This window comes from Octodon degus, unplaced genomic scaffold (genome assembly GCF_000260255.1).
Source record: "Octodon degus isolate 3935 unplaced genomic scaffold, OctDeg1.0 scaffold00069, whole genome shotgun sequence".
Lineage (NCBI taxonomy): Eukaryota > Metazoa > Chordata > Mammalia > Rodentia > Octodontidae > Octodon > Octodon degus.
The window spans coordinates 8,149,812-8,159,795 of NW_004524645.1; the positions used below are offsets into that span (position 1 = coordinate 8,149,812).

Sequence of the window (9,984 nt, forward strand, 5' to 3'; positions counted from 1 at the left end):
GAGGAATCCAGGCCATCTGTTCTCCACCCACCCCACCGTAGCAAAGTCGAAGGCCCTGTGGGGCTGTGCCATATCCTATAACTACTGTAGTTTTGATGTTTATAGAAAATTATGTCTGATACTAAACATGTGCCATTTGCCAGTACTTTGTCAAGTACTTTTAAAACATTTTGATAGATAAGCCTCTTGACAATTCCATGGAAAGGAAAGGGGTAATATCATTCTCTATTTGCTAGACAAATGGTTTTTAAAGAAATCTGGCCAATGTCATATAGCTAGTAAGGGGGACTCAAACCTAGCTTTTTAACCAGAACATTATGATTATTAGGTAAAACTGGGGATTTAATGTAGTTTCTATTCAATGATTTTTTTAGGCCATCCTGATAACAGGACTTTTAGTAGAAGGAAGAAAATCATTAGTAATTTGACACTATGATGTTTCCCTCTGTGATATTTTAAAGATGACTATTGATGTGAGGACAATATTTAACTCAAATGAATGGCCCTGTTAGTGTAATTTTGGGTATTAAGCTTCTGGATGGAGAGATTTGATTTGATTTCATTTGATTTAGGTTTTTTATTATGGCTCTTTCTCAGCATACCTCAAATTACACACAGCTGCTTTACTTTGCTGTGCATCCCTTTTCCCACACAGGACTTAGTTTTTCCGTAGCAAGAAAGGATTCAGCAACCCATTCTGTAGAATAGTCAAGTGGCCATTGAGGGAGAGAAGCTTCCCTGTACCCATCTCCATGTCAATGAAATAAGAAAGACCTCCTTGGCATAGGAAGACAAATCAGGAGGCAGGGTTCGGTTTTTCTCTGTCATCTACAAGTAACATTTTCTGGGTCTCAGTTTCCACCCCTGTAAAATCAATTTATTTTCTCCTAGAGTGGCCATGAGCCACAAAAGAGTGACTCAAAAATATATTAAAGCATCACCCTACACAAACCATGAATCACTGTGGTGAACATGGGGCTTCCAGAAAGAATTCTGAGCTTTTTCTCCCCCATCCAGTCAGCTTTGGGGATTTTCCTGGGGGTCCGGAGCTATGGTGGACACCACCTATGTAAAACTCTTACTCATGCTCCAGGCCTCTATTTATGGGTGTTCTGGGGCCATATACGCAGTACACGTTGGGGTGGCCCCAGTACAGCACAGGCAGCTACAGCATATGGAATACGAAAGGAAAGCAGAGCGAAGCAAATTGTCCCACATGCAGCTGCAGAGTCCCCCATGCCAGGGCTGCCATATGCACAGCAAAAGACTTCAATCTGTTCGTAACACGTTGGACTGCAGAGAAAAAGCCACCAAGCAGTTTCTGAAACAAATCCATTTTTGTTCCCCCAGAGAAGCAAAGCGTGCAGTGCAGGGCCAGCTAGTGCATCAGCTTGGTGAGGTCATCAGGGGACAGGCGCCACCTCGCTGTCTGCTTGGTCACCTAGAGAAACCCCTGGAGAGGTGCTGAGCTCTCCTAGAAGTTCCTCTGAAATCTTTTGTTCATGTTACATCATCCAGAACTGTCTCTCATAAGCCTTTCTATTTCAAAGGAGCCTAGAGGAGTATCTACCCTCTCCCGGCCTCTGCTGGAAGATGATGAGAGAGAATGTGGGTGTGGGCAGGTTTGTTGTTTCACTAAAAACCCTGACTCAGGAAAACAAAGAGGTTCTGTCACACAAATACTTTCCCTTATGGAATTGCACTGTGATAACACTGATTTTTCCTATGTTTGTGTCTATTACTTGACTCAAGAATTATAAACTGAGTGGACTAAGCACCTGCTTTGGCAAATGCAGGGACCAGGGTTCAATCCCTGGTCCCTGCATGTCATGCTGGCCCTGCCCCCAGGGCGCACTGAGCAGGCAAAAACAAGTCCGGCTGTGGTGGTACATGACTGTAATGCCAGCTGCACACCTGTAATCCCAGCTGCATGCCTATAATCCCAGCACTGGGGAGGCTGATAGCAGGAGGATCACTACAAGTAGGAGCTGCATAGTGAGACCCTGTACCAAATACATAAAGGAAAAAAGAAATTATAAACTGAGATAGACACTTGGGACACAGATGTTTCTAGATGGTGACCTACATTTGGAAAGTTTGGATTCATTCAGTAGTGACTTCAGGAGTGTCAGCTGTCAGTGTGTTCAATTCAGTTAAACAAGTGTGGATAGATGTGTCCTTCCTTCCAAAAATTTAAACTGAAAGGGTTGCGGCAGAGTAGTTAGCACCTGTGCAGCAGAATGTAACAAAAACTTGGGCTTTTGGATCCGCTGATTTGATCAAGTTACACCATCTCAGTTGACCGAACTGCAATAGCCATGGTAACAATAGTGGCTAGCCCAAGGGGTGTTCCACACGCTAAATGAGTGGATCTATGCAAGGGAACTACGTACATGGAAGTCCTACCACCTAAAAATGACAAGAAGAAAATATTCTCCTGAAATTAGTCGCCTGAATATAGTCTTCTTATTGTCATTATTAGGTGGTGAGAATACTGTGTTACAATATGGACTTTTGTACTTGGTTAGAAAAAAAAATTGCCAGGACACTAAACCCATGTAGTAGAAAATACAGGAAAGTTGATCCTTGGAGACAAGGATGTGTTGTCTAACATGAAGGCCAAAGGATTTCCAATGATCAGTTGGGACCAAGATTAGAAAATTAGGTTTTATAATCTTGATTGTAATTCCTCTCCTGTTTGGAGATTCTTGTGATAATTTCCCTTTAATTCTCAGGAGTATGGTGGGGTTTTGTTTGGTTTTTTGGGGTGGAACCGAGGATTGAACTCAGGCCCTTACACTTGCCAGGGAAGTGCTTATTCTACTGAGCCATCTCTCCAGCCTCCGGGACTATAGTTTTTATGATAGAATTTTCAGCAAATCTGACTGAGATAAACTAAGGGAACGACATTACCAAACCCATGGTTTACGGAGCATGTATTTTGGACCCTTTACATTCGTTAGCATACATCCTCCCAGTGACACAGCAAAGCACTTTTTGGGATTTTTGTTTTGTTTTGTTTTGCTTTGCTTTTTTTGTGTTTTTGAGACAGGGTCTCTGTGCAGTTCAGCTGGCCTTGAGCTCACTGTGTAACCCAGGCTGGCCTCAAACTTGCAACCATCCTCCTGCCTGAGCCTCCTGAGTGCTAGGATTAGAGGTGTGCACCGTCACCCCCAGCAGTAGTTATTTTTGTATCCCTACAGTTCACAGAGTAAGTTACAAGGTCTTTGTGAAGAATAGTTCAGGAATAGTTCTAGGTTGGGATAGCTGTTTTCGTGTGTGACTTTGAGGCTTCCTTTTGATTCTATGTTTATCTGGAGGACTCCATATCATAAGTTCAAGAGCAGCCTGCTCCTCCTTTAAACACCAACTAAAGAGACTAATGTGTTAGATAATAGTATCACATTTCAAGAGTAGCTTTTCATTTCTTTGGCATAACCAGTGTCCTATTCCTGTTGTTTTATTAAAATGCACCTATGCCAAGAAAATTTGTCTCACATACCTTCACTCCTTAGTATAAGCATGTCAAACTATGAATGACAAAGGTTGAGAAAGTATCCTAGATCAAGGGCAACTGCACAACTAAATGCCATGTGTATTTCTAGATTGGATCTTTGATCAAAAAAAAGAATTGACTATAAAGGACATTGTTGAAACAAATGACAAGAATTTGAACATGAAATACATATTAAGCATATTATATCCATGTTCAATTTCCTGGATTTGATAGTTGCATTATTATTATATAAAGGAATGCTGTCTTTTACAGCCATTACATGGTGAAGTGTTCATAGGTGACATTATTTAGGTCATAATATCTGCTATCCACTTAAAACAATGATCAAATTTTTAAAATAATTATGAAATGTGCTGAGCATGTTGGCACATGCCTGTAATCCCATCACTCGAAAGGCTGAGACAGGAGAATCACTTTGAGTTCGAGGTCAGCTTGGGCTACAAAGTGGATTCAAGGCCAGACAAAATTGCATAGTGAGATTGTATAGTGAGACCCTCTCTCAAGAAGACAAATAATAATGATAATAACAATAATAATAGAAGCATGCATAGAAAAAAGAGAAAAAGCTAACTTACAATTAGCAATTGGAAAATCTAAGTAAAATGTATGTGGTTGTTTGTTGTACTATTCTTACAACTTTTCTGTACATTTAAAAAGTCTAAAAATAAAAAGTAGGAGAAAATGTACTTTATTAGAACCTTTCTTATTTTTGCTGGGATTTAGTCCTACCATCCAGCATCCTTCTGCCACAAGGGAACACCATGTGTACCCCATTCCTACCTTCCTAAATGTATTTCTACAGTCCTAACAGCACACTAATTTGTATATGCATTTTTATCTGCTTTCTTTAATTTCAAAGTGGTACATCATTGTACTGTTCTCATTCTCCTCCTGGTTAGACTCTTCTTATTTTGTGGTTTGTTAACTTGACCTTTATCCTTTTGGAACCATTGGTTCTTGCCCTTCGTTGCTGGCAAGGCGAGGTTTTCATTGTTTCGTGGTGGAAGCACTCGCCAAATGTGGTAGTTCTCTTGGACCAATATCTGCTGATGTCCTGTTTCCTTCCTGTCTGCTCCTCAGAGATAAGGGGAAACCCCCACCTACTGATCAAGTACCACAGTGGGTTCTTCGTGGACGGGAAGTTCCTGTGCTGCCAGCAGAGTTGCAAAGCGGCCCCCGGATGTACCCTCTGGGAAGCATGTAATGTGTGACCCCTTGGACTGAACACTGGGTGGATGATTCCTTTCTCAGTTACTCTTCTCCTGTTGCTGGGAAATAATCAACACACAGAATTAAGCAAGGAAAGGTTTATTTAGCTCACAGTGGAGGTTTCAGTCCCTACTCAGCTGGCTTCAAGGTAGAACAAGGCATGGCACAGGGCAACCTTTCTTGGCAGTGGAAAACAGGAAAGTGCAAAGGGAGGGGCAGCAGAAGCAGCACAGGCAAGCCTCTCTCCTCTCCTTACACTGTAATGCAGATTACTCACCCCAGGGCAGGAATAGCGCTCACACACATAACCTCAGCATTGGATCATTAATTAATCACAAGCTCTAGAAAAACTACCCCATGACTGCATGAGGCTTTGGGGGGACAACTAGACACAAACCATAACAATGTCCCATTAAGCCAAACCTGCCAGCCAGAACCACTTGCCAGGAAACAAAATGTGCTGGGGTGCTTGGCATCATTTCAGATGCTGCGCAGCAAACGAAGCCAATTGGAGAGTCAATTGAACCATGTCCATTAATGTAACAACAGTTTTAGTTCCTACCACTCAGTCATTTGGTGAGAAATATTTTAAAAATTAAAATCATTAATCAATTGGTGAGCTATTACTTCCTCCAATAATTCTTCCTAGTTTAGGATAAACTCTCAGGAGGTAGACTGTGATGTGAATGTCACCATGGCTCAAGCATCAAGATTTGCTACTTGGTTAAAAAAATCAGCTTTCTCTTTCTATAAATAACAAAAATCATAAACCAAAAAATCCTCAAATTATTTTTTTTAAATATAGAGTAAAAGATAAAATGTAAGTAACACTTTTAATCATATATGATGGGGTCAAGTAGGTATTAGCTATATGTGACTTTTCTGTCCACTACGAAGAACTAAGGGGTAGTGTCCCTCCACAATGCTTTTGTCTGTGATCAAGTATTTTTACCTATTGGACAAGATGACAGTTCTGACCTTTACCTAACTCCTTGAAAGGAGCCCCTGCCTCTCTCTAAGTCCAGAGAGAACACTACTTTGGCCTGAACCTCCTGCCCTCTGTCTTCATGGCATTCAAAACGCGTCCTGGTTCTCTGCCAGACTCTGAAGATAATGACACAGTGGAAGGGCATTGTAACTAATAATCAGCTGGGATATTGTTTATTTGCCCAATTATAATTTTCTCTTTTGGCTTCCTCTGCTGAGCTACTGAGCATCCCATGGGCACAAGTTGCAGAAAGGAAATATCTGGGTTTGACTGCTTCGTTCTATCTCCAAGATGCCCTGGTCCACCCCCTTTGTGGGCTACATGGCCTATAAGTAGATTGTCCATATTCCCCAGATTGTTTGGAACCTTCTCATTCTGTGCCTGGAAATCTGGCATAATTGTTTAAAGCCTAACCTTTCACCATCCAACATGTTATTGTTTGGTCAGTAAATGATATGGTCATTCCACTGATAAGAATGGGGGAGAAATATGTGGTAAGTTTATATATTCAACAGATATTTATTACTCATCAGTAGTTATTCAAGTATCCTGTATAAGCCAATTCAAGAGGCACCAGACATGGATACTGACCCATAGTGTCATCTATATTACCCAACAGGATTAGATAGCTGTGATCTAAACACAAGGTGGGAATGAGGTACAAATGTATAGCTCACAGGGTTTTAAAGAACTTGAATTTTCAATTCAGACTTGTGAAAATATCAATAATTGATGATGAAGGAATGTTTTTGAGTTGAGCAGCATCAAGAAAACCCTTAGAATCATACCAGATGTTGGGTCTAAATTCATTTAATCTGGAGTATTGTTTATGCAAGCTAGCTGAATCTTCTGGTTTTTCACACTGGGTGTTTTGTTTGCTAGTTTTATTTTAAGCTCCTTTCAATAGTGCCTTCCTTCATTTTTCAGATGCTGATCTGCACATTGTAAGCAATGAAGAAAAAAACAGAGCTCCTACTTTCCCAGAGAAGCTGGTAAGTCAACATATTCAAAATGTTTTTTCAGAGTCAGGATATATTACAGAGTGGCCACATTTAAGACTAGAAAATGTGAACTTGCTGGGTGTATTGGCACATGCCCGCAGTCCCAGCACTTGGGAGGGTAAGGCAGGAGGATCACTACAACTTGAAAACCAGCCTAGACTACGTAGCAAGATCCTGTCTCAAAAAGAAAGTCAAAGGAAAAAGAATGTTGACTTCATGCAGACTGCTTAGCAAAGAGAGAAATCTGGGAGCTGTCACTAATAACCATGGATGGTAAAGCACAATGGATTCAAACAGAACCATTGGGACATTTTATAATTTTCTATTAAATAGTCATAAAAAAGCTGGGTGCACATAAAAGAAGTCTTTAAAACAGCATCCACCTAGCAGGCAGTTACTACTAGCTGTCATTCTTTCTCTGCCACCAGCATGGCCAAGATTGCCTCATGGAAGTATCCTGTTGATGGAGTGGGACTCCACGGGCACCAGCACAAAACAGTGCAATGCCCTCTGTGATGCCTTCAAAGTCGGTCCATGGAATTTCTTCTCTGTCTCCAAATAAATTCTTTTTTTTAGCAAAATGATATACTTTATTCTGTTCATTTTGGAACCTGTAAACACAAAACTATAAAAAAATTAATACCTATAATCCCAGCACTCAGGAGGCTGACACAGGAGAATTGCTGCAAATTGAGGCCAGTAAAAATTTGTTAATTTTCAATCCCATATTCCTTTGTCATTTACAGATAAGCAAGCCAAAAATGCAGTTTCCTAAAACAGAAGTGTATCCCAAGAATTTTTTTTATGAATCAGAGCTTAACATTACTTTGTGTCAAACAGGCGAGATTTAAATATCTTAACTTAATAGTTACCAGTGATATAACTTTATAGTCTTCCAGGAAGTCTAAGATGATAGGAAGTTTTCCAAAGAACTGTTAAAAGCCTCGGGATTGTGCCCTCCCATGTCATAATCACATGACTCCAGACATTATTCTCGGTCACATTATCTCTCCTTTACTTAACTAGGGCATGCATCAGCTGTCATCCTGCTGGTCATGGAGAGACTGAGTTTCTTACTCTTTCAGGGTTAGAACCAAGGACGAAGGAGCTAGTGAAACACAAATGCTCATACAAAGCATTCGGTAGTGGTGGCATCTGGGTGAGTCACCCAGTGCATGGACTGTACTTTTTTTTCCTAGGGCAGATCTAGACATGGTGTTATAACAGGAGAGAAGTCCTGATATTCAACTCCTAGGTTTTCAGCCCTAAACTCTTCTACTGGATCAACTTACCCATCTTGTGCAGAGTTCCTTTCAATATGGTTCCCAGTCAACTCTTCACTGAGGGTAGAGTTGATCTACAGAAAATGAAACAAAACTTTGATTGCCCTGGATAAGTAAGGTTTAGAAAGCTTGCTCTCTCAGTAGAGCCTGCTGATCTTTTTTGCTCCACTTTCTTCAGTTCCTAACCAAATCATTCTGCTTTTTGAATTCCCAATCATGTAAGTGCAGACCTCAAACATGAGGAAAGGTATAAAATGACCTCCCAGTGGTTCTCTGGAAGCTAACCTAAAAGTAAGAGGATGTGTGTACTCTTCCATCAGGCCCATGATATGCAAGGTACTTGTTTACCACTACACATATTCACACACTCTTCTTTCTAATTAAAAAGCACATACTAAACTGGATGTGGTGGGGCACGCCTATAATCCTAGCTACTTGAGAGGCTGACACGGGAAGATCAAAAGGTCAAGTTCCACCTGGACATCTTAGCAAGACCCTATCTCAAATTTGTTTTTAAAATGTAAAAAGGCTGAATCTAAGTGATAGAGAATTCCTGGGTTTGATCCTCCATACCAAAAACAAAACAAAACACTCCATATGTTTTATGAACCAATATAAAGGACAAAAATAATTAATTATTATGGTAAGTTGAATAGTCGCCCCTCACATTTCATGTCCGCCCAGAACCGTAGAATAGGATCTTATTTCGAAACAAGATTTTTGAAGACATAATAGTTAAAGATTAAGATGAGATCATACAGGATGAAAGTGGGGCATAAGCCCCAAACTTGGTGTCCTTAAATGGTGAACAGACACAGACAGATACATAGAGGAGAAAGCCATGTGAAGACCTAGGCAGAGATTTGGGTTGTGCTACCATGGACCACAGAACATCTGGAACCACCAGAAAGCAAAAGAGGCAAGAAATCTTTTCCCAAGGCTATGTAAATCTTGATTTTAGACTTTTGTTCTCTAGAGTCTGAAAGAATAATTCTATTATTTAAGCCAGCAAATGGGTGGTCATTTGTTATGTCAGCCCTAAGAATCAATTCTTATGGCTTGGCATTTTCACTTCATTCTCAGTGGCATTGTTGTGTTTGGATGATTGCTCCCGTTCTAAAACTTAAAAATTATGATCTTTGGGCAGGGAGTGTGGCTCAGTGGTGGAGCAGTTGGCTAGCCTATGGAAGGTCCTGAATTTAGTGGCCATCCCCCCATCTACAGAAAATTATAATCCTAACAACAGTGTTCCAAACAGTCAAATTTGTAGAGATACAAGGCAAATAGTGGTTACCTGGGTCCAAAGAACAAGTGGGGACTGACTATAAATGGGGACAAGGGATCCTATTGGAAGAGTGGAAGTGTGCTAAGACTTGATGTGGCAATGGTTGTTGTTATGGTTTGTATGTAGATGTTCCCCAAAGCCACATGTAGTCATGGGATGGGCTTCTAGAGGTTGTTTTTTTTTTTTTTGTAGTTTTTCAGGGAAGGGTCTACAGGGTGTTCAGGGTCTCACTACTAGATCGGACTCACAGTGACCCACCTGTTTACAGCCTCCCAAGAGCTTGAATTACAGGCACGTGCTACCACTCCCAGAATCAACTGTTATTTCAGCAAGTTCTAGGGGCAGGCCTGGGGATCGAACCTGCAGCCCCTATGCCTGCATGCAGGTGCTTTAATCTGCTGAGCTATCTGGCCAGCCCCTGGGCTTGTAGAGTTTTTCATTGATTCCTGGTCCAATGCTAGGATTATGACTGCTGCACCTGTCCTCCAGCTTGTAGCCTACATACAATATAAGGGAGAGAAAGAGGCTTGTTCTCTGCTGCTCCTCCCCTTTTCACTCTTGCTGCTTTTGGTGTTCTCTGCTGCCATGAACTGTCACCCTCTGCCATGTGCCAGGCTGCCTTGGAGCCAGCAGAGTATGGACTGAAGCCTCCGCAGACTGTGAGCTAAATAAACCTTTCTTTCCTTAATTTGGGTTATCAT

General features: G+C 41.1%; 1 protein-coding gene across 2 annotated transcripts in view; it reads left to right on the top strand.

Annotated features, from left to right (window-relative positions):
• Bmx (BMX non-receptor tyrosine kinase) overlaps positions 1-9,984 on the top strand; it is a 68,426-nt gene that overhangs the window by 12,379 nt on the left and 46,063 nt on the right. For both annotated transcript variants that reach the window (XM_023719584.1, XM_023719585.1), the window contains 2 exons: positions 4,598-4,717; positions 6,642-6,706. In XM_023719584.1, the coding sequence (XP_023575352.1) occupies positions 4,598-4,717; positions 6,642-6,706 (185 nt within the window). The remainder of the gene's footprint in view (positions 1-4,597; positions 4,718-6,641; positions 6,707-9,984) is intronic.